Source organism: Clarias gariepinus, chromosome 6 (genome assembly GCF_024256425.1).
Source record: "Clarias gariepinus isolate MV-2021 ecotype Netherlands chromosome 6, CGAR_prim_01v2, whole genome shotgun sequence".
Taxonomy (NCBI): Eukaryota; Metazoa; Chordata; class Actinopteri; order Siluriformes; family Clariidae; genus Clarias; species Clarias gariepinus.
The window spans coordinates 22,342,238-22,367,909 of NC_071105.1; the positions used below are offsets into that span (position 1 = coordinate 22,342,238).

The following is a 25,672-nucleotide window of genomic DNA, read 5'->3' on the forward strand; positions in this document are numbered from 1 at the left end:
GTGTGTTATGTGTGTGTGAAGTAAAGCTCCGCTCCGAGCGCTGCGACTTCTATGTGCTTTCGGAGACACGCCTCCTAATGACAGGCTCCGCGTGCTTTGAAGTAGAGAGAGAGAGAGAGAGAGAGATTCATGCGCCACTCGTTCTTAACACACACACACACACACACACACACACACTTTAAAGTACTTTATATTATAATGTGATGCTCAATAGATTTAAATGTATCTAATGGTTGTACACACATGGTTAAAGCAAATAATTTTGCGCCCTATCGTACCACAGCAGCCTTAGGCTAGATACCTAAAATACCCATGGCTTTACCCGGAAATCTGAATCTTCTTATTTCCTTACAACTGAAGTAAAACTTTTGTCAGTAAGTTAGCTGCAGGCCATGGCATGGACTACTGAAATGTGTAATTAAAATGATACACAACCACCTGATTGTCAAAGTAAAGAAGTCCCTGCATTTTTTAAATGACAGTGGGATAAACAAAAACTGCAACAAACAAACAAACAAACACAAACAGCACCCTGAAGTCTGGAAAGTTACCAAACTATACTATCCCCTCTAGTGCCACCATATGCACTTTACAAAAGTAAGTGTGTGAAAGTATGGTGTAGCCTGAGTAGTGTTTAGTAATTTTATTTAAATTTTTGTGGGGTCTATCTATCTATCTATCTATCTATCTATCTATCTATCTATCTATCTATCTATCTATCTATCTATCTATCTATCTATCTATCTGTTTAAGCTTGGTGCCTTTACAATGTAAGTAAGTTGTATTAAGCTGATTTTATATGAAACGCATGTGTCTTATTTATTTGCATTGTGCCTTTTATCCTAGGGGTCGTCACATTGAATCATTTAATCCGCAAGATCTGGAACAGGTTTTACATTGGAACCCCCTTCCTACATGCAGTGGCTGGGTTGTATGGGGCATAGGGTTAAGGGTATTGCTGAAAGACCCAACAGTCAAGATTGGCAGGGCTCAAATTCGTGACCCTCTGATCAGCTACCCAAAGCCTTAACCATTTACGGCACATAGAATATGTCACTATTATATTGTAATTAGTAAGAAATATGCATCTTCATACAGTATATGCTACTAAAGAATTTTTATATTTCTCAGAAAATGGTGACTATTGTCTATTTACCTATAGGCTATTTAAAAATATCCCATAGGCAACAGGTACCTATAGAATATTTTTAAATAGCCTACTTAGATTAAGGCTGATATTTTTTATTTAAAAAAATTAATTACACAATTGCACAAGAGATAGATAGATAGATAGATAGATAACAGCTTACATTTATGTATTAATTACATTTACCTTTACGTTTATTTATTTTGCAAGCGAGTTGTAGGCAGAATAGGGAGACAAAGATAAAAGGGAAATTAGTACTAATTAAACAATAACATAGAAACACTAATCACAAAACAATTAAAGGAAAGATGATACATTTTTTTATGACTATTCATCTAGTATAACATGTTGGTTAACTGATATTGGATCACACTGTTAAACAAAAGGATAAATTGTGTGGTTAAGTGGTTTAAATTTCTCAGCTTCTTGTTTTACACACAACGCCAAATAATAAAATGTTTTTTTTTAAACCATTTATACTGAAATCGTATGAGAAATACCTAACTAGTGTTGTGTACATATAAGCCCATGTGCTGATAAAAGATAATAAATAAGCAAATTCTCACTACAGGAATTAGACAAAATAAAATTATACATTAAAGAAATATATTTCTATTACAGTATATGCAGTTAGTCTTATAAATTCAATACAATTGGCAAGAGTAGATGAAATAAAATTAGTGAAATAATTTTTAAAAATCTAATTCAGCTGTGTTTAAAACTGAATGAGGTTTTTAAAAATTATTTTATTTCATTAATTGTAGTGAGAACTACACTACTCTATTATCTTTATATAGTTCTCATGTTTTAAACACATGGGCTGATGTATGCAACACTAGTTAGGCATTTCTCAAAACTATTTCAGTATGAATGGTTTTATGTGAATCTTATGTAAATTACTTACTCACTCTTGATAAATTCACACTGATATTTTTAAGCAACTGTACAATATACACAGTCTTACAATATTTAATAAAATCAGAAATGCTTATATTTAAACATCAAATAACTGTAATTACATGGGGTTTAACAAGGTCAATGCAGTATGATTACTAACATTATATTAAAATTTCCTAATATTAAGGAAGGAGGGAGAAGGTAAAAGGAAAGGAAGAAAAAGGAAAGAGAGACAGTGAAGGTGGATTATTGAAATTTGGTAAACTTCTAAAATTAAAATTTACAAATATAAATTTGTAAGCTGGGAATGCTGTTTGGAAGACAAATCAAGCAACTCCTACATTTTAATATTTGCTTAAAATGAATAAAAGAAAAGTTGAGATTAGGGCCATTACTCCTGCATTGGAGGCAACTTAGAGATCAGTGACATGTAAAGTCACTTGAAGTGTGGGAGTGTAGACTTGTGTAGGCACAGAATGACTTAAACCTATGATTAAAGGTCTTTAAAGGGATACTCCAAAACATTTCTTATAGCAGGTTCATTAAGCTGAGCACAGTATTAATGTCAACATGAAAAACCTGGCTTCTTTTTATGGCTAGTGATTCATAGCAGAATAAAACATTGCAAAGAAATAGGCATGGTGATATCACTTATGCTTTCCTTTTTTTTCCTACAAGCCAGGGATAATCCTTTTGCATTTAAAGAGAGGCTAAAACAGGTCACCATGTTAAAAAGTAATTCTCCTAAATGTCTCATATTTATTGTCTTTAACAAAAGTCACTATGGAGGGATTTACACTTAATAAAATGTAAGCTACACAATGTACATACAAGAATGTTGATTTTTTTTTCAACTACCAGAAAAATGCAGCATGCATTTCTACTTTGTGTGAGGGTAGCTTACAGACGTTCATCAAATAAATAAACAGTTAAAATGGTCTTCCGGTAGTCCATCTTGGTTTGGAGTGTCCTTGTGGGTGTCTCTTTTTTCCAAAATGAGTGGAGAGAAGATTAAAATTGTTTTCAAAAATAAACATATAATTTCATTCTTTATTTTTTTCCTTCAATTACAAGGCTTGGTCAGAGCAGGCTTGTAGTTTGTGAGAGTTTGGCCTTCACTGTAACACACAGACTATATTTAGCAGTCTGCTCTCCAACTGACCCTCTCTCTGTCTTTTGCTCTCTCTCTCTCTCTGTCCCTCTCTCTCTTTCTGTCTTTGTCGTTCTGACTCTCTACCTCTCTCGCTAACACATGCACAATCACTTAATTCTTTATCATAGTCATGACTAAAGATGGGATTCCTTTAGAGGGCACTGTCAAGCCAACTGCAAGTCTAGTCTATATGTATTACATCACCTTTCTTATAATGTTTGTTCAAGATAGAAATGGCAAATAGAAATGCCAGACCATGTCCCATAATATACTTTAACTCTTAATCAGGCGATGAACCACATTTGGTAACTTCAGTGGAATTTGTCTATTTTTGTCCTTTTTTTTGGAAAGACTTTTTTTTTTTTTTATACTTTTTTAAAGAGATCTATGATAACTTTATTGACCTTGAGTTTTGACCTTAAAACATTTTAATGTCTGAGTATTTTAATGAGTCTCCTATACAAGAGACCTGTTGTAGAAAAAGGTGTTAAATGCACTTTAATTAATTGTAATTTCATCATCATAGCCTGTAACAACTTAAGAGCAAAAAGTACAACATTTTTCATATACTTACTACAAAATGTTATGCAAAAGAAAATGAATTTGTAATTTTATACCAAATAAGGGCTATATATTCACACCTGTTCAACTGCACTTTAACAAAACATATATTCAGTCAATCACATGGCAGCAACATAATGCATTTAGGCATGTAGACATGGTGAAGATGATCTGCTGAAGTTCAAAGTGAGCATCAGAATAGGGAAAAAATTGGATGTAAGTGACATGGAACGTCGTATGGTTGTTGTTGCAAGACGGAATGGTCTGAGTTTTTCCAAAACTGCTGATTTACCGGAATTTTCATATACAAACATTTTTAGAGATGTCAACGCAATAAAACACATTAGGATGTGCAGCTGACAAATCTGCAGCAACTGTGTAATGCTACCATGTCAGTATGGCCCAAACTCTTTAAGGAGTGTTTCTAAGACCTTGTTGAATCTACAGTACTATGCAAAAAATCTTAGGCACTACATATGCATGTTTGCATTATTATGTATAAAATACATTTACTATTTCTAAACACATCTTAAAATGAATAAATAACATTTCAGATGAATGCAACATTTGCAATTTCATGCCTGTGAAGAAAGCAACATATAACATGGCAGACCAGTTTCAGATGGAGACAAAAAACCTAATGTAGGCTCATGGGTTTTGCATGAAAATAGAAAGGAGCAAGTGTAACCAGAAGAACTCATGGCATTTTCTCCAGCAGGTTTATTAAAACATCTACTGCACAAATCTGAAAAAAAAAAAAAAAATCAAATATACAAACACTGTATAAAACTGTATAAAATGCAAATAAAATCAAGAATTTATATTTCGAGGCTTAATTCTTTTTGAACATGATTTATAAACAGCCTATATATACTTTTCAGGAACCTACTAAGACTGATTTATAACCACAGTTGAGCACTGCATTTTTCATCTTATGTCAATAAAATATATTCTCCCTTTTGGGCAAAGGAAGGGTGCAAGGGTGTTGAGCCCAAGTTTCTCAGTTATCATAAGCTTTCTACATTTACAAAGCCAGTGTTTCACATTATGGGTAAAAACAGCACTAAAAAGCAGTGGCGTTTTAGTGGAACATAACTAGCGAAAAGAACTAAAATGGACTCTGTTTTTATTACAGCCTTGCATAAATATTTAAATCTTATTTTTGCTGTCTTGAAATGGGTGCATTTAAATTTGCAATTAAGGGTTGAAAAAGAATTATGTTTTGCACGTTGTATTGCTACATTCTTAGTGTAATGTAAAGCATCCTGTATTTGAATAACTACTAAAGGTTCTGATTCTGAAACTTTTAGTGCTCCTGACAGAACTTAATTCCCTGCTTCAGATGCACTGAATATAAACGGTAAATTATAGTGCCACATATGGAAGCCTTGACTGATGTAGCATGAGGAAATGTGAGGAAGTGTGAGTCTCTTCTTGCGATTTGTATGTGGTTTCCCCATTTCTGCTAATAGCTTCGCTATTTCCCTTTGATGATCAGTAATAACACATCCTGAAAACGTGCATAAAACTGAAAGGAGACTTGTAGAAAGTCTTAGTACAGAGTGCCAGTGGAAGTAAGCACTTTACGGGGATGTTCCTTCTGTGCTTATCCCCACCAACAGATCTCTTCAAAGGGGGAAAAAGACTGCATCTGTAATTAAAGATTTAGTAGGAAACCATTTAGTAGGAAATCATTTTGAGGCTATTTTTGAATTATTGACATTAAAGTTTCTGCACTGTTGGGCAGAGTAATAGCTTGTAAAAGCATATATTACTGCAGTTTATGACAAGTTTGTGTGCAAAAATGTGTAAAGCTGAGGGTACGGAGGAGAATGTGTGAGCGGGAACTTCTTTACACTTATACTTTACATCATGACAGAAAGATATAAACATAGAAAAAAATATTAATACTGAGAAGAACTTATAATGGATGCTTCTGAAATCCGATATTTTAATCCCTAAACAGGATGATGGATTATTTTTCATCCTAACACAGGATTGCTGTAACTGCTTTAACACTGTAGAGTTTGGTTTCAGCAAATATTACATTTTATATGCAGAGGTGTTTTATTTGAACTGTAAATCTCCTGAGTGAGTGATTGTCTTGGAACATATTTCAGAGCTTTTTTCCCCCCTTAGTTCTGGGGTCAATATGCTTTCATCATCAGCCTGTGTCGTCAGCGTGGCGAGGCCTCAGGGTGGTTAAATGGGAATCAGTGGAATCAAATGTTCATGAATTCCTTCACTGTAGCCCTCAGAAAATTCAGCTTAATACTCCTGCCACACAGGGAAAATGTGAAATGATTAGATGTGTGTGAGTGGCTGTTATGATGGAAATGTGGTGAGGAAGAGATACAGGGTCAGGGACAGACTTGCCTTGCAGCATGACTGTTTTTTCCAGGCATCATGGTCACAAAAATCTTGGAAAAATAAGGCAGAGAGACCGACCTATGTAAGAGTGAGTTTAAGAGAGAATTTAAATGAATCACCAATACACATTTCTGCTACTAAGTGCTATTGCTGACACTCATCTGCTAAAACAATAGTTTTTATTTTTTATTGCACTTCAAGGCAACTATTCGTAAAATCTTTTGCTGCTTATCTCTCAGCTGGTGGCAAGCTCACAAGTGACTTTCACTCTTTACTGTAGAAACAGCTATCCGCATCATTAAGACAAGGAAATGGACTACACTCAAAAATGCTTAGAGAGAGAGAGAACAATGCACACCCAGGTTTAGAGGATGGGAGGAAGCAAGGAAGGAAACTGAAAAGACGAGAACAGAACACAGAGACAGAAGTCTTATACATCAAGGTAAAAATAAGCAGGTTGTACCTAAAGAGAACCTTTCCTTTAAACCCCAAAAACAAAACAAGAAAGGCCAGAAAGCCACACCATATGTAAGCTAAAGGAGGCTTAGACCACCCAGTGCTGCTCCCACACCCTGAAACTAAACGAGGGAAGCAGCAGCATGTAAAATATAGCCATTACAAAGGAAAACATTCGATTCTGGAGTATAACACAGCCGCCACCTTTTGCTTTGTAGACATTTTTATATTTTGAGAGCCACATAAGCTCATCTATCAAAAAGAGTCATAAAATGCCAAATCTATATATTTTTACAGACTACCAGTGCGCGTTTGTGCAATAGACTTGAAACTGTTTTCCCATTGTTGATCAAGAGGAGTGCTGGCAGTGAAGCCTCTTTAATGTTTCAGCCTTCAGTATGTACATGTAAGAATAAGAAATAAGCTCTTGCCATGCAGTCTGAACCTGAAAATAAAGCAGCAAACCCTTCCCTTCCCCTGGCTGAGGCGTGCGGTCTGAGACTGCCTCTAAATCGGGAGGCCTGGCTCGGCTCGGCACAGCGCGGCATCCCCCACACTGAGCGGACACGATGGGTGTGGCCCCCGAACAGTTGGTTTTTGAGGGGGCCCCTCCTGAAACATTGTGCCACATGCCAGCGCCCAAGGGCTCCAGTCAGCCTGACCAAAGCCACCACGAACTACCCACGCCACGTTAGCAGACCAGCTTTTAGCGAAGAGCTCCCTCTGCAGGAGCCAAACAAACGTACTTCAGAATGGCCTTTCCTCTCCACCTCCTGCCTCGAACAATTGCTTGCCATGTGCCTGCCCAGATGTTATTTAGCTATTTGTGTACACGAGAGTGTGTATTGGATCAAAACATAATCATCTTTAATCATCGTGTTATATGTGTTTTATAACTGCAACATATTGATGATTAAAACCTTAATTATAGAGATAGTAATATAGGAATAGTATGAAATCCACAGCAGTGCAGCCTACACTTTCAGCCAAACAGAAAATGTTGAGACATCTACACTGCACATAATAAAATAAGCAGAAATATTGTGCTATCAATAATGTGAAACAGTAGCTCATGCTGCTGGTTTTATGTCTCTGGGATCGAAATACATGTCGTTTGAGGTCACCCCGGGCGAGGATTATTTTTCACGACACTAGGAGCCGAGACATATTAGAACCAGCACTCGCGCTCCTCCAAGTCAAACATAGCAGCTCCTGTTCCTTATTCAGTGACCCATAATAATTTGATGGATTTTTAGAGCTAACGGTTATTTAGCAAGTTAATACGCGCTTCCTAAACAATCAACCATAATGTGGCACTAATTTGAAAAGTAAAGGAGTTGCAGGGTGAGTGGAGCGGCTGGTTTGAATCAGCAGAGGCCTCTGCCTGGGTTCAGCTTTACTGCCTCCCCCTCTCGGTTTTAAACTGATCTGCGTGTTTGTGGAAGTGCGGCTGGCGGTCGACTGCTTGGCCTGTGAGGCAGCACTGTTTAATTGGCCTTTGTTGTGGTTAAAGCGGGGAGCTGTGGTCACATCTGTACAATGGTGATGGCAGCTGCCAACAAACACACATATATGCGCGCACACACATATATACGCATGCATGCATATGTGAAACTGTAAAATAAGGTGAGTTCACGGAAATACAGAAAAAGCTCACTCACAAGCCATGGCTGGGGGTGTCGGAATGACTCAGTGTTTAAATACTCTGATATATTTCCTCTGTGTAAGGGGATTTTGAGAAGCATATAATTATCACATTTACAAAGGATAGCTTCTGAATAATAAGATGCTACGTTGTTGTAGAGTTTTGGAGTGTGGTATGTGGGCTGTCAGAGACAGACATACATAAAGAGAGAGAGAGAGAGAGAGAGAGAGGGAGATCTATCTTTGGGGAAACAAACCCTGACTTCTTATATCATTCACTTTTTGGTTTAATTTGATTCAATCTTTATTTTTACTGGCTTTCAAATATACAGAGCTGCTCTTCATCCAGGATTTTCACAGAATGGTGTTCGGAGTGTATGATTCCTTTAATATATAAAATATGTTTTTTTTTTGTTTTTTTTTTTTTCGTTCAATATCCTCCACATTTTATTTTAATAACATTAAAATATTTAAAGAAATTGTACCCCTCCTCCTTCCTTTTCCACCACCAATCCTACTTCATCTCTCTCATGTGGGATTGATTGAGCTTGTGGATTCAGCTTCATGAAAGATGGCTGTGGCTGAGTGGAGGCAACCCACTGCAGCTCCGATCTCCCCTTACCCTAATGAGGCTGCGCGCACACACACACACACACACACACACACACACACACACACACACGCAGAGAGAGAGAATGTTGGCAGAAAAATTCCTGCTTTTTACTGAGCTGTCATGTTTTCCATCTGTCCTATTCTACACCAGGCTACTCTATATGTCTTTTCTTACCATGTCCTCTTATGGCATTTGCATTTATATAGAGAGATTGATGAAGCTTCATGAAAGTAGAAAAAAATGCAATATTATGAGTATTAAAGACTTACCAAAAGAAACAAGGACTATTTAGACAAGGAATAATTTTAACATTATTTCTCTATATGTATGAGGAATCCTGTGATGGTTTTACATCCCATCAAGGGTGTACTCCGCCTTGTGCCCTAAGTCTCCTGGGATAGGCTCCAGGCCGCCCGCTTCCCTATATACAGGATAAAGTGGTATAGACGATGAGTGAGTGAATGAGTATGAGTAATCTCAGGATGGTAATTAACTAACTAAAAAAGATTACTGGGTGCTTATGTGTGATTGGTGCTAGATATGATTTCTGTTAAACGCACACAAAAACGTTCTGAAAAACTTCATCTGCTCAGATGCAAGCTTATCGAATTGGACGATTTTAATTTTCCTTATTAGGTAGAAAAGATACCCAGTCAATATTATTATTTAATTTATTTGTTTGCTTGTTTGTGTGTTTTTATCTATCAGTAAGATTAATAAAATAAATTAATAAAATAAAAAAGTCATATTATTTTTATAGTAATCATAGCTTTATTCCAGCAGATGGTGCTGTTTTTTAAAGTCAATAAAGTGAGTTTAATGTACTGTACTGTACAGTTCCCTCTCAAAGTATCAGGAAGGCATGGGCAATTCTTTTGTTGTTTTGTTCTTTTGCTACACACTAAAGACGTGTTTGAGATCGAAAGATGATGAGACAACAGACCAGAAAGTCCTGCTTTCACCTTGTAACAGTATGAACTAGATATGATAAGAAATTTAGAAAATGAAAATTTTATGCATTTTTATGCATTTAAATCACAAGCCAGTGACACACTGACATCACCAAGATGTTCTTATTTGGGGGATGCTTTAAAAGGCTGAGTCTGGCAGAGTTTCACCTTTTCCTTTTTCAGCAGGTGAAATGCCTGCTCAATGGGGGTTAGAATCTGGTGATTGCCTTATATTGATGAAATCCTTTGTTGCGTTGGCAGTGTGAGATCTCTCATCTCATGCTAGTTTTTCTTTCTTTTTTTCTTTTTTATAATCTCAAAATCTGTCCCCCGGGCTCAGCTTGTCCCTCTAAAATATTGTGTATACTGTGAGGATGCTAATGTTAATTGGTGTCACGGCTTAAACATAATTTCTGTCAATAGCGCAGACAAACTCTTTGGATGAATATGCACGCTCAAACACTTCACCTTTTCCTTCGGGGAATGTTTCACAGGTCAACATCTCTTCACTCACCATCTCTCCAGGGGAATGATTGCTCCAGTTTCTTTATGCCTTTGATGTCTGTATTACAAGTAGCTCAACTCAATTGTTTTTTCTTGAGCCAAACCTTTCCAGGACCAGCTCACAGATGCTGTTGTTAAGCCACGTTGCAGGTTGTTCAGGTCTGGGAGCTTCACTTTACTACAGAGGCATTACCCCAATGCTATTTTTATTTCCTCACCTATACATTCTTTCAGTATAATTTTTCATGTTATCCAACACCTCTGCCATTACTAATTTTACAAATAACTTTGCCTGATGATTAAAATCAACAAAATTTCCCCAAAGCTAGAACTGGATTTATTAATTCTGTTGGAATATATTATTTATAGTCTTTGGTATGCACAGTGATTATGTTTATTGTTATTATTAATTACGTGTATAATTACATCCAATAAATAGTATGCACACTTAAAACAGTATGTTTTTTTAAAAATAATTAAACGGACACAAAAGTTAATTGATGTCATCCCTTAAATACCTTTCCCCGTGCCTTGTAAAAGAACACTGCTTGAGCCACTGACTAGGCAATTTCCTGCATAACCTTTATGAAATCAATACTCTGAATCTGGATGCTTTAGCCAAATAGATTTTTTTCTAGCTGAGCAGCCGCAGCACTTTTCCCTCATGCCAGATAACTGACATCTATTCTAAGGTATAATTTACTTTCCACTATTGGAGAGAAAAAGCACTAGTACAGTGATAAGTTACCCCAGTATCTTAAACTAGGGTCAGAGATACAGTACCTGTAAAGTATACAAAAATATTGTTGAGTATGGTTTACACTGTGACAAGCACTGTTGATTGTTGGACCTTTTTCCTGCTAAAGTTACAATACTGGCGCATAAGAATACAAGAAACTGTAACCATCAAGTTTACAGCACACTGACTTTGAAAATGTTTCTATTTCATACTCTGCCTGATAAGACAGTTCAGCAAAAAAAGCTTTTGATACAGATAATTTTTTACTTCGCACTTCCCAAAACATGTTTTAATCAAGTCCTACAATTGTTTTAATAAAATGAACTGACCTGGATATATTTGTACCTTAAAAACCTCATCATAAGGCCTGCCCTGTACTCACTCCTCAACTGTCCTAACCCACATGTTGTTTAAAGGATTAAAAATAACCATTTTAACAGAAGATTGCAGAAATGCAGAATAAAATCTTAATTTGCTATCAAATTGATCATGTGGATGAAAATAATGCAATGATTTATAATCCCATTATCAAATGCCATTTAGAAGAGAATGGGTTCCCACATTGAGTTTTTTTCTACCATTGTTGTCTCTCGCCCTGCACATTAGGGATCTAAATCTACGTCCAGATTTTTGTAAAGGTGCTTAGAGACATTGTCTACTGCTAAAAGCTATACATAGATTTGACCTGAATTAGACTTTTTGATGAGTTTCATATGGGATTTACTGCACATACACTGTAATGAATAGACACCAATTTTACTGATAAAAACCTATTTTGAAAAAGGAAAACAAGTAACTGTTGATGTTTTCTTTTGTTTTAATCTTGTATTTTATAAAATTTGCATCTGTGATATTTTCTTGTGACTAATAGGGAAAAGAAAAACAAAGGTCATTTGGAGAGCAACTGAGGTTTTCATTTCAGTATAACTGAAATTGAATAAGTAGTTATTTTAGTACTCATCTTCTTTTCCAAAGCATTATATATATATATATATATTCCTGATTTTTATTTCTTTCTACATTGAAATGCATTAATCTCCTTTGAACAGTTAATGGTTAGATGTTTCTGCTACTTCTGCTCTGTAAAAACTTCATAACGCCTCTAATCTAAGGTGCTGTTAATTGGTCATTTTTCAGGCTGATAAATGAACTTCTCGTCTGCAGCAGAGGTAGGTTTTGGTCTCGCCCTCCTGGGATGGCCTTCATGAGAGCCAGTTTCATTATGGTTCTTAATGTATTTTGCAAATGCACTTGACAATACTGTACTTGCAAGAACTATTACAGAAAGGCTGACCTCTGTGTCTTAAAATAACAACTAACTGTTGTTTTTTATGTTGTTACGTAATTACCTAATTCCATATGTGTTATTTTATAGTTTTGAAATCCCCAGTATTGTTGTAGAATGTAGAAAATAAATCACTAAACAAAAACAAAGAAATTTGCAAGTGACCCCAAACTTTCGAACTTTTATATATAGATAAAAAAGGAAAAGATAGTACTAAAATAACTACATATTTTAGTTAGGCTGAACTGAATACCTCGGTTACTCTCCAAATGACCTTTGTTTTTTACTTATGGGAGTTGGCTAGAAATTCATTCTACTTCTTGCATTTATAATTTCTGAGGCATCAGTGACAGATGGGCTGTTAAATTCTCTTTCTGTTTTGTTCGCTTACACCCTTTACATTGTCACCAAAGAATCTTAATCCCACAATCCAATTTTACTACATTGTAGTCTGCAAGAAAGAAAATGAAAACTCTTCTACTCCTATGTATTTCACACTGCTAGCTACTATAGGTAACATTAGCTAACCTGACAGAATTTCAGTTAGATTTTTTTGTAATATTTATATTTATATGCTTCTTTAACAACATTTAGCTTCACAGATCATTTCATGTTCATTGGGGATTTAATGCATGTAGAATTCCTTAATTTTCATAAGTATTACCAAATCACTTGAGAATGTGGCAAATTATTTTGCTAGTTCAACATTTAAAGACAAAGTCTTTTTTAAATGAGGGTTGCAAATAACATTTTTATAAGAAGTCATTATAATGCACTGAAATCAGTTTATTGTCATTAGCATTCAATCAAGTGTCATATTGCTTTAAGAAAAAAAAAACTACAAGGGATGACCCATACAATTTCACTCACAACCAGTATATGCGTGATTATTCCAGAAAGTGCTCTGTTAATGCAAAGCTTTATATTTGTATATGAAGTTCAGGCATCTAAAATGACAATAAGTCATAGACTATTACTTTCTGCCCCAAAGCCAAAGGTTGGTAGGCTTTTAAAATATGTGTTGTCTGCTTCAGCCAGAGAGTCCACACTGCAGCTCCTTATTCCTGCGTACCTCTGCAGCATGTAACTCCTGGAAAAAATAATTCAGGGTCCACTGTAAAATTAATTCATGGCATAAATCATTTGAATGCAAACATACTTTAATTCAATTTGCTGAAACACATCGTTTAAACCCGAGTATGGACAAAATCAAATATCCAAATCAAGATAAAGTTTTAGCACAGAGGCACACTAAAGGAAGCACTATAGGAATACCTACTGTTCAGTTTTGTCAGGCTATTTGTAGTTTATCTACTGTAGGATAAGCAGGGTGGGTCATACAGACCGAACATTGTAATTAGATGTGCTCGCTTTTGGCTGATTGAGATGAAAAGCACACATGACATTTTTTTTCAAACAACTTAGATGAGGACTGGGTTCTCACAGAGGAGCCAACTACTGCTAGAGTCCATAAAATGCTTAAGCCTGAATTATTGTTATAGGGCCTCTAATAAAAAATTAAAAAGCCTCTAATACCTTTAAAAAATGTAAACTTCTTATACCATGTGCTAATAAAATGCACCAATTAAAAACAGAAAGAAAGCTTACTTTTTCTCTCAGGCGTTGCTTTAGGGCACTGAGATAGGCCGCGCGATTCTCATTGCTCACTTCCATTTTGTGATTGAGCTTCTCCTCTGTGATTCTGCTGTAGTTGTCATTAACTTCATGGGCCTTATTGAGAACCTCCCTCTCATGTTCTCGCTTCTCTGACAGCTGCTGCAAAATCTGCTTCTCCAGACTCTGTAACCACAGAAAGATTAAACAGGCAGAGAAAAGTAGAATTAAAAGATGATTAGCTTATCATTTCATACATAGTAAAGCATGTAACCAATCAAAAACAAGATTGAATTCTATATTATATTGTAGAAATTGGGAAGCCTAACCTAATCCCAATGTTAAAGAAAAAATACTTCTTCTGTTATATTTCTGGCAGATTAAATGCTTCACGGTGATCTGAACCACTGTGCAAATTTACATTTCAATTAAATGCTTTGAGTATAAACACACATCTTATATAATCAACGTCCATGTCATTGAAAAAATATTGTAAACACAGGTGATGTCAGTGATGATTTCTATTGGTTCTCTAAATTGATTCTTCTTACTCTTCTCCTTTCCTCAGCAGCATCCAGTTTTTTCTGCAGGTTTTCCAGTAAGGGCTCCTTCTTGTGGGCTGTCAGATAGAGGCTCTGAGGCTTGTCTGGTGACAAATCAGTGGGACTATTCAGGATGATCTCAAAAGCCTGGCTAGATGTTCGCTTATTCAGGGACTTTACCTCAATATCTACAAACAGAAATGAACAAAGCTATGTTACTTAACATTCTACCTTCAAAATTGGCATTGCACAGTTCTTCATATGACAGCATTTTTCCCCCTCTTGCAGCACACTGCATGTCTGAGAAGATGTTTTAGTTGATTTAGTTCAGCTGTCCATATATCATTAGGTATTTATTCACAGCCATATTATAAATCACGAGAAGTACCACATACCCTCAAAGTGGCTCATGGTTTGAGAATGAGGCTGCGAATAGAGGCAGGAGCAGATGAGAGACAGCATTGACATCTCCTTCAGTTTTTCAGAATAGGCTGCAAAAGAAGATTTGTGGAGAATTGAATTGCAGACTCTCAGCTGCACAAACAGCAGATATTTACAGAGAACATCATTTACAACAGATATATCAGAAGACATTTTAATGGGATTACTACAAATGTAAAATGTCTACAACATTTACTGTGTATATTTCTTCTACGATCATGGCTTTGCCATACTGAGAAAACTTACTGAGAAAGAAAAAACTAAATGGTAACCAAGCCCTAGTGAAACACTACTGTAAGTGCATTAGTGCAACAGGGAATTACATAGAGAAATAACTGTTATTCTGCACAATCAAAAGTCCCAGTATGACTCGAATAACATTGAAGAAGATACAGTCACTTCATTGTAGCCTCATGAGACCCCAATGTCCTCATATGAGGACATCACCTCTACTTCCAACATACAAGGGGTGTCCGAGTCAATTCTGATTCCGCGAATGAACACAGACAGAGCCATGATCGGACAGCCTGGTTCACGTCTGAAAGGCTGGCCTCCCAAGAACTCCTTTAATGGTCCAAATGTCTTGGAGTGAGGCCAGGACTATATGATGATGTAACAATAACTCCCAGCTCAGTTTCTGTAATGTGCAAGTAGTGTTCATGAATGATTATGTGTACAGTTCCCACAGATAAGTTATCCATCGTTTTTCAAGGATCAGTTCCTCCACTGAATGTTTATGAGTTTAAGTTGCAGTGGCCTCTAAGCCACCTTGGCCAGGATTCTTATTCATGGACATACTGTCGTCTTTAAAACATTTTAACCACTCAAATATTTTACTAAAGCTAAAAGTTTCATCACCTTACTGATACATGAAATCATTTTTATTTTTTGCCTTCATTCTTAAGAACTTTTTATTACAAATTCCGGTTTTAGACTTGAGCACCGCTCTTACACTGTGTATGTCATATCACATGAGGACCACTGGTTATGGTTCTTTTGCCAAATCTTTGTTTAAAAACCTTCTTCTTTGGCACAATCTTCTTTGCAGAATTGTTTATCAAGCATAAATGGCCTGCCACAGTATCTCAATCTAATTAAAGTGCATACTTTGACTAGGCAACCCTAAAGCCTAAATTTAGTTTTTTTGATTAGCAGCGGCTTTTGCCTTGAAACTCTCCCTGGATGCAATTTTTATCTCTTTCTTATTGTTTAATCCTGAACCTTAACTGAGGCAAGTGAAGTCTGCAGTTAATTTTGCTGTTCTGTGTTGTTTTATGAGCTCTTGGAGGATTTGTGCTCTTGGAGTAATTTTGGTGGGCCGGACACTCCTGGGAAGGTTCAGGATTTCTTCTATACAGACTCTTCTTCAGTTGTGGATAATAGCTCTCACCGTGGTTCGCTGAAGTCCCAAAGCCGTAGAAATATCTTTGTACCCTTTTCAGTCTAATATGTTCATGTCAAATACTTTGTTTCTCATCTGTTCTTGAATTTCTGTACATAATTTAAAAACTACATTTTGTATTTACTTTTGTATTATACATTTCTTTTGATGAGCTCAATCATGCAAAAAATAAAAAATAAGGACGAGACAAGTACTTTTTCACAGCACTGTACTTCAGAACAATGAGCAAAATTTTATTTAAGTAGTTTTCTTGTACTTACTCTGGCATAGTGTGTCCCCAGTTGAGCATGCAGATGTTTTACAGTATTACAACCAGAAATGTAATTATAATTATATTTCATGGATGTATACTAAACATCCTGTTTAGAAAGAGACAAAATGATTGCTAAAATATTTTCTTCCACTGCTATAACAACGGTGAATTTGGTCTGAAGCTTTGCCAGAATGCTGAGTTCTTTTACAGACTATAAAACACAGTAAGACCAACAAACCTTCAGGTACTTGGGAGCATCGTTTATTCCATATTCATATGGATTAAACCATAGTGAATATATGTGTTTGACAGCCGAGTGAATATCATATACAAATACCTGGGATATTTTGGATTTTCCCTAGTAGAGGTCAACACTCCCCACTATTACTCAGCGATGTGTATCGCCTCATCCTCCTGACATGCCAGTTGGTTCCTTAGAACATTTTTAACTCCCTTAAATGAATCAGAACAGCTTTCCTTCTGTAACTTGATGGCTTCCCTCACCACTGCTGTTCACCATGACAGGTACCAAAAAGTCTTTCAGCTTTACATTTCTGTGAACATGATCCATTCAAACTTAATGTCCTATACTTCATGCACTTCAAGGGTGGCAATTTTCTGCCAGACACGCAATCCTGGAGTCTTATCACATTCTGTCAGGAGGTATTTCACCTTGTTAACAAACATGCCGTTATTGAGCTGGCATCCCTAAGGTGCCCCTAAACCTGAATGTTTTTGGAAGTGTGTGACAGATGTACTGGTATCCCATTTTGGTTTAACCCATGTCTTGTGTGCAGCAATCCTGTAATGATGGAAATGGTCCACCAGACCGGGCTAAAGCATTTACTGAAGATAAAAAACATTTCTGCCAATTTAGTTAAAGGACATTCTTAACACTGTGCGAGCTAAGAGCAGGGTGGCGTGTGTTTATTTGTGCTATTTATCATCAGCGAGCTTAGCAAAGAGTTGACAGAGAGAGAGAGTTCTTGCAAATTTGTTGCAAGTGTCAGCGTCAGGTCACAGCTATAGTGTCTCCTGATTCAGAAGTCTGTAACCAAAAACAATACTGTACCTTTTTACGAGAACCAGGTGATAAATACAATTAGAGACGGTTCTTCATGAAACAAGGCCGAGTGGGTGGTAAACTACAAGACTGTGTTTTTAAAAGGACTGACATTTACTGTATAGTGTTGCATGATCAGAAAAAGCTTTCGTCTCTGAAGTCACGCACACACATTCCTTGAAAACTGCCCCAGGCATGCTGCCCTAGAAAACTGCAATGTAACCACGCAACACAATTACACATACTACAGTACATTTGTTAAGGTTTCAACAAATGTATACTACAGGCATACTACAGTACATTTGTTAAGGTTTTAGCATAGCATTAGGCATAAACATTATAGATACATACATGATACATTAAGTGTTTATACTATCCAGATTAATAATGATGCTATAACAGTGTTAACTAAGCGGCAGTTTTAAGGTCTGCAATGATCTATGATTCGGCACGGCTTTCTAAAGATACCCTGTAAAAGCTTGAATGATGCAGATTCCCTGTTCATAAGAAAACAGACTATTGTAGGCCCTACCTGAAATGGTGTTATCCATCATGGTGCTGGATTTTGGTCAGATGGAGGACAGAAAGAGGGAAAATGAGAAAGAAGAAAGAGCTAAAACAGGGAAGGTGACTGGGAATTAAGTGATGTCGAGGTGCTCTTCTTTTTGAGCTAGGGATGCAGCAAGAGACAGAAAGGGAGGGGTGATGGAGCAGTAGGAAAAGTGAAGGGAGGGGACGGGGGTGCGCAGGAGGTAAAAAATGTGGCGAAGCAATTTGACAACGCGACTGCATTTTGTTGAAGGTGTGTGTGTGGGGGAAATGCAGGGCTGAAAGCAGGGCTGTTGTCTAGGAAACAAAGGGCAGATTTTCTGCTTATGCAACCTACAACATAAAGAGTTTTTTTCATTGACAGAGACACACACATGCATGCACAGAAAAGAGCAAAAACAAAATCAGGTCAGACTTGAAGCAGAATGCGAAAAATACATTTCATTTTGGAGTTGCAAGAGGTGAGACAAAGCATTTATTAAAGCATGTATGTATGTCAATAAGTCGAATAGTTAGGTTACTGTTCTGCTCTGCCTAACTACTGATCAATCACAAACTCTTCAGAACCTTGAGCTTAATATTGCTGTAGTGTAATATGTTATTATATTGGTTCATTCTACATAAAGAATTTGACTTTCACTGATCCCTTTTTGTACGAACCAGCTAAAGCTGTTACATAATACAGTGGTCATACACAACTTGTGCAAGGTCACCTTTTGAATATGGCTTGCAAGATGGCTGAGGTCACATTGTTCTGTATAAGGAAGCCCTGTAATAAAAGCTAGCTGGTTTCAGCAGCATTTACCGCTCTAATTACAGTATACAAGAGTTGTGCAGGGCAGAGAATTCTTCCTGTTCTCTTAACAAGCATGCACAACTGGAATGTCAAGTTACATACATCAGTTTTGTGTGTGACTGTACTTAACTTTTAATTACTACATTTGTCAGTGTTCAATTAATAAGCAAGCCAGATCATTGTCTACATTAATATGGAGATAATCATATTAATCCTCTAGAAGGAGGTAGGCAGGGAAGGACTCTTAAAAGACATGCACATTCACACCCATAAGACTTCGACGATCCAGGAAGGAGTCAGTGCAAATTACGTTTGAAATAAGAAAGCGCAATCTAACTGCAATCAAATTATACACACCCACTGACTGACACCAGAAAAGTGCTTTCAGGCTTACATTGGATTCTAGAAAGCTAATCAATACCACTTGTAAATGAAATGCAAACATTTCCTGCACGGCCTTAAAGAACTACAAGCAGTTTTAGGAAATGCATGTCACAAAGGCTTTTTTATTTTCAACAATGTTTTTTATTACACAATTTATAGAAGTCGTTCAAATCCCGATGTGGTGGGGGTCAAAAGTGTTAGGCTTCTGTGCAAAGACTCTTGGCTATTTGTATATGTTTGATGTAGAATGTCTAGAAAATTTGAATAATATTTTTTTAAGGGTACAGCAGAATTCATATTTAATGTTTGTTAAAAAAAAAAAAAAAAAAGAAACACTTAACATTAATGTCCATCCTCTTTACACACTCTTTTCATAGCTGGTGTTTTAGTGTAAAACAAGATGCTGGGATAAATGCAACCACTGCAATAAAATTTACCTGGACTGATTTCTTACAGAACAACAACAGTTAAGGAGGCACACACACGTATGTACACACACACACACACACACTAAAAACGTCAGTTTATGTAATGTCTTTTTGTCGAGGTGGACGATGGATGTTCCGAACCACACACTTCACCATCCACTCAATTCCTTCGTTTACCCCCTGACTGAGAAAAAAAACACAACATGATAAAAAGCATACAAATATTTACAGAGATAACACGTTTAGTTTTATTAATGCAACACTTTTAGTACTGTATATGTAAACTGTGTGATAAACATGCACTTAAAATATTTTAAATAAATGACAACTTTCTCCCTTTTTATAAAAAAGGATGGAAGTCTTCGTTCTATTTTTAAGGCCACAAATTAATAATGAGACAGTGAGAGAGAGAGAGAGAGGGAGGGAGAGAGCTCTTACCCCGTCAATGCAGTACAGGGCTGGACCAGACAGTCCCGTTTACCGATTTTAGGTGCACAGTCACTGAATGCCGTCTTAATGTCAGGTACAGACAAACAATTCTAATAATAAAAAAAAAATCTAAGTAAGAAAGTATTCTAGCGGATATTTACAGTTTTTGAAAGACCCAAAGCTGCCGCTCATCATTCACTTTTATTGGAGTGACATTATGTGTTTTTGAACTGATTTGCGGGACCGCTGTACGTATGTTGTTCGCTAGTGCCAGATAGTTAAAAAAAAAAAGTCAATTACTCAAGGCGCAACAGCGCATCCATCAATCTTTTGTTTTTTTTTCTGAACACACCCAAAATGTCAGGCACACTTACTGTCAAGCCTTGGTGTAACAAAACCATGTTAATTTATATACTGCCTGTAGCTATAAATTATGTAAAAATAACATTTCATTATTATAATGTCTAGGATTATTGAAAGGTTCAATAATCTTTACCAATGCTGGGGCATTTTATTTTAAAAAATATAGCGCCACCTAGTGACAATAATCAGGATTTTAAAAATAAGTGCATACCTCTACATCTTGTTTATTTGCAAGAACCAGGAGAGGAACACCTTCAAGAGCCTCGCTGCTAATCATCTTCTCTGGGGAAGAAATAGCAGCAAAAGATTGGAATGGCACAGAAATTAAACATTTAAGAAAACTATAATCATTTAAATAATGTCTATAGAATAATACTTCACATGTTGGACTTGTGGGATAGAAATATACAAGTTTTAGTATTTAGTATACACTAAAAGATATTTGCTTAAGCAAATATGTCAAATAATGGCAACTAACTAACAAACAAACATGAAAATAAACAGAGGTCTGCTAAACAAAATAAAACAACAAACAAGCAAACAAAAACTTATGGGAGCTTATTACAAAAGAAAAACAGGACAGTGGTAACCAGCCGTGTAGTGATGCCTGGAGAAGTATCCTGTAAATGTTTCCCCCAATTGTTTGTGGCCCAATACAGCAAAGGGAAAAAAAAGTGGCAGTTGCAGTGGATCACCAGGGGCCATCTGATACAATATTATCACGATACCTACTTGCTAAATTAATTGATATTTTGATTCTGTAAGTATCATGACTTGATATCCTGATTTTATTGTTTTGTTTTTCTTTTTAGATTTTGTTGCAATTCTAAACAAACTCAGCAAATCATTTGCCCCAAACATGCAGGATGCTGTGCTTTGTAAAAAGAGTTTAGAGAGCACCACCTGTATAACTATATAGGGACTGCAGCACTTTGCCACCTTATATATATATATATATATATACACACATACACACACACACACACACACACACACACAGTGTATATCTACACTCACCTAAAGGATTATTAGGAACATCATACTAATACGATGTTTGACCCCCTTTTGCCTTCAGAACTGCCCCAATTCTACATGGCATTGATTCAACAAGGTGCTGAAAGCATTCTTTAGAAATGTTGGCCCATATTGATAGGATAGCATCTTGCAGTTGATGGAGATTTGTGTGATGCACATCCAGGGAACGAATCTCCCGTTCCACCACATCCCAAAGATGCTCTATTGGATTGAGATCTGGTGACTGTGGGGGCCATTTTAGTACATTGAACTTATTGTCATGTTCAAGAAACCAATTTGAAATGCTTCGAGCTTTGTGACATGGTGCATTATCCTGCTGTTAGTAGCCATCAGAGGATGGGTACATGGTGGTCATAAAGGGATGGACATGGTCAGAAACAATGCTCCGATAGCCCGTGACATTTAAACGATGCCCAATTGGCACTAAGGGGCCTGATGAAAACATCCCCCACACCATTACACCACCACCAGCCTGCACAGTGGTAACAAGGCATGATGGATCCATGTTCTCATTCTGTTTACGCCAAATTCTGACTCTATCATTTGAATTTACCATTTTTCCAGTCTTCAACTGTCCAATTTTGGTGAGCTAGTGCAAATTGTAGCCTCTTTTTCCTATTTGTAGTGGAGATAAGTGGTACCTGGTGGGGTCTTCTGCTGTTGTAGCCCATCCGCCTTAAGGTTGTGCGTGTTGTGGCTTCACAAATGCTTTGCTGCATACCTCGGTTGTAACGAGTGGTTATTTCAGTCCAAGTTTCTCTTTTATCAGCTTGAATCAATTGGCCCATTCTCCTCTGACTTCTAGCATCAACAAGGCATTTTCGCCCACAGGACTGCCGCATACTGGATGTTTTTTTTCTTTTCACACCATTCTTTGTAAACCCTAGAAATGGTTGTGCGTGAAAATCCCAGTAACTGAGCAGATTGTAAAATACTCAGACCGGCCTGTCTGGCACCAACAACCATGCCACACTCAAAATTGATTAAATCACCTATCTTTCCCATTCTGACATTCAGTTTGGAGTTCAGGAAATTGTCTTGACCAGGACCACACCCCTAAAAGCATTAAAGCAACTGCCATGTGATTGGTTGATTAGATAATTGCATTATTGAGAAATTTAACAGGTGCTCCTAATAATCCTTCGATTTGGTGATTATATATTATATTATATATATAAATTTGATTTTGGAGTCAGTGTAAATTGTCATACATAGTCATTTATGAATTTTATCTGATTTTCCCCAGGCATTTCTACTGTGAACTTGTGTATACACTGGACTACACCAGTGGTAATGGCACTCAATTTCATAGCTCAAACCAGTACAGAAGGAATTTCACATGCTTAGAGTGGTAGAATTTGGCTCTAATGCAACTTGATGATGAATACATGTTTAGTCCAGACTTCACACTCACCAAAGGCGTCCTTTGACTCAGTAAGACGCTCTTCATCAGTAGAGTCAATTACATAAATAACTCCATGAGATTCTGCATAGTACTGGACAAGAGAAAAAGAAAACCAAATCAGAGGGTTAATAGTGACTCGGAGGGGAACGTGTTTACTTTTCTTTTGTCAGAGCAAAACAAAATGGATAAATCCAACTCAAACACAATAGCAAACAAAACACATACCAAACTGGTCAAATTGGTAGACCATCTTGGCCAGCAGAGGTTAATATAAGCTAAATTCAGTGTTTAAACTAAAATAAGTGCTTTACTGCTGTGGTATTTTCTAAATGACTTGTCTATAGAGAGGAGCAGCTTGGTGGCTCAGTGGGTACTTTTGTGAACTCACAGCTTGACTGCCCCGGTCCAATCCTGAGCTTAGTTTGCCATCTTTGTAGAGTTTCTGTAAATGTGTGTTGCTGTGTTGGATTTCTCAGGTTTACTTCCACACATGCAGGTGAGTCCCAGATCAACTAGTTTATTTATCAATAGATAATTAGGGATGTTGTAGATATGGAGCAACGATTATATCTGGGTATTTTTAGGCTAAATGATGATACAATGTATTTTTTGGTATTTTCTACAAAGTGGGCTAAGTGTTCAGTTGTAAATCAGAGCCGCATGCGAGATGAGCATAAGCACTTTTACTTAAACAGACTCTGTACCAGTCAAACGTTTGGACAGAAGTTTAAAGTTATTTTCTACATTCTAGAATTTTGTTTTTCTCCAAAACTATTAAATAACATATGCCATTGGGTAATTAAGTAAAAACCACAACAGTCATTTCTTATTTTAAGACATGAAGATCAGTTGTTCTAGAATACTTCTTGCAAGAACAGAATTGTCAAGTGCATTTGCAAAACCCATCAAGCATTATGATGAAACTGTCTTTCATGACCTTCTCAGGAAAGCAAGACCAAAATTGACCTCTGCTGCAGAGGAGAAGTTAACTTAGAGTTACATAACTATAAAACAAGCTCTGAGAATGATCATTCAGTTGATCCCAACAACAATAGCAGGTTGTTTCAAATAGTTAAATACAACTGAATAACAATTAAAAGAAACAGGCCTCTGATAAAGTAGGTAAGTTTTCTACTGGGATAGATGCAGAGCTTCCTGGGTGTGAGAGAGAAATAAATATACGTTAAGGGTTAGTGTTACTATGGTAATACTATTGCACAGTGTGACCATAAGTAATACAACATCAACCTATAGCAATATAAACTGTATTGTCTCATCATATATACAGTACAAAATCTGAGGCCTGTACCAAAAGTAAAGTAAAAGCGGGCATAGCATTTTAATTATTTGATAGGTTGTTCAAACTGCATATTATCAGAGTAACTCTTCCCCTATACACAGGCACTACTCTACCTACTCTCCATCAGAAGTGATGCATTTGCACCATCGTTGAACCACTGTATGGTTTGTCTTGTCATATCATGGCAGCTGCTTCACTCAAACCCCAACTCCCTAACAAACAAAATATTTTTACTGTACTGTAATGTGCATGTGACAAAGATCCATGTAACACTGCCCACGGTTATGTGTGTGAACAGACTAGCATCTTGCAGGCACTTAAAATAAATAAATAGTCATATAGATATGTAGCATTGCAAAGTCTGATTTAAAAAGGAATTTTCCCATTGGAAAACATGGGATTCCAGTTTGACCAGCACCGCCTGTATTTTTGGGAGCTGCAATTTTGTCTGGATTTTTTTTCTCTCCATCAGGCAGGTACAGAAACAAATCCTTTTATCAACGTAGTACAAACCTGGAATCACCAGATCTAATGAAATGACTTACTTTGTCCCACAGTGACTGCAACTCTTCTTGTCCTCCAAGATCCCAAAACATCAGGCGTGCTTTGCCCACATCTATAGTGCCAACTGTACAAAAGAGGAAAGGAATTTAATATACCAGTTTATACGTCATGTCTGAACACTTTAAATCCACAGATTTTAAATTCACTTACTATTCAATCCGACTGTAGTGGTGATTTTGGAAAGGCTCATTCCTTTGTAGTTCTTGCTAAATTTCGTTTTCGTTTGCTCCAGAAATGTCTAACAACAGCCAAGTAAATAGCGTTAGTGTAAACTGTAGCTTCCTCAGTGTGTGTGTGTGTGTGTGTGTGTGCATTATCAAAAAATAAGGTCTGTTTAGGTTCCGTCATCATTATGACTAGTCTGAGATAAGGTTGTAGAAATAAAGCAGGATAAGAAACGTACCGTTTTGCCAGCATTATCGAGCCCAAGGATCAAAACACAATACTCGTCTTTCTGAAACATGTATTTGTAAAGACCTGACAACAAGGTGTACATCCTGAAACCTTCTCCCTTTTACCCAGGCTCACATCACATTAACAAAACTAACTTGGAGGTATCATGCTAGCTTAGCTGACTAAACATGCTAGCTAATCAACAATAACGTACACTCGAGTTATGTATTATTAGCTTAAAACAAACAAACAAAAACAAAATAGCCAATATATTTAAATAATGTTGCAAAAACAAACATAAAGCATATTAACACAAATCAAACCATTTTCCCCAGAAAGTAGCTTAACACTTCCGTTATATTTCCGGCAACGTTTACCGTGGGGCATTGTGG

At 36.7% G+C, this 25,672-nt stretch overlaps 2 protein-coding genes across 2 annotated transcripts; both read right to left on the reverse strand.

The window, feature by feature from the left end:
* Positions 1-12,995: 12,995 nt before the first annotated feature.
* stmn3 (stathmin-like 3) lies at positions 12,996-18,419 on the reverse strand. Its single transcript, XM_053498754.1, has 5 exons — positions 18,167-18,419; positions 14,871-14,966; positions 14,485-14,663; positions 13,928-14,119; positions 12,996-13,409 (listed from the first exon to the last, which is right to left on the reverse strand). Exons 1-5 carry the CDS (start codon positions 18,186-18,188, stop codon positions 13,350-13,352), a joined length of 549 nt encoding a protein of 182 aa, XP_053354729.1. The 5' UTR covers positions 18,189-18,419; the 3' UTR covers positions 12,996-13,349.
* A 1,024-nt stretch (positions 18,420-19,443) lies between these two features.
* Positions 19,444-25,672, reverse strand: arfrp1 (ADP-ribosylation factor related protein 1). Its single transcript, XM_053497733.1, has 7 exons — positions 25,291-25,672; positions 25,038-25,125; positions 24,869-24,951; positions 23,033-23,114; positions 20,795-20,865; positions 20,230-20,330; positions 19,444-19,975 (listed from the first exon to the last, which is right to left on the reverse strand). The coding sequence occupies exons 1-7, from the start codon at positions 25,381-25,383 to the stop codon at positions 19,888-19,890; spliced, it is 606 nt and encodes a 201-aa protein (XP_053353708.1). The 5' UTR covers positions 25,384-25,672; the 3' UTR covers positions 19,444-19,887.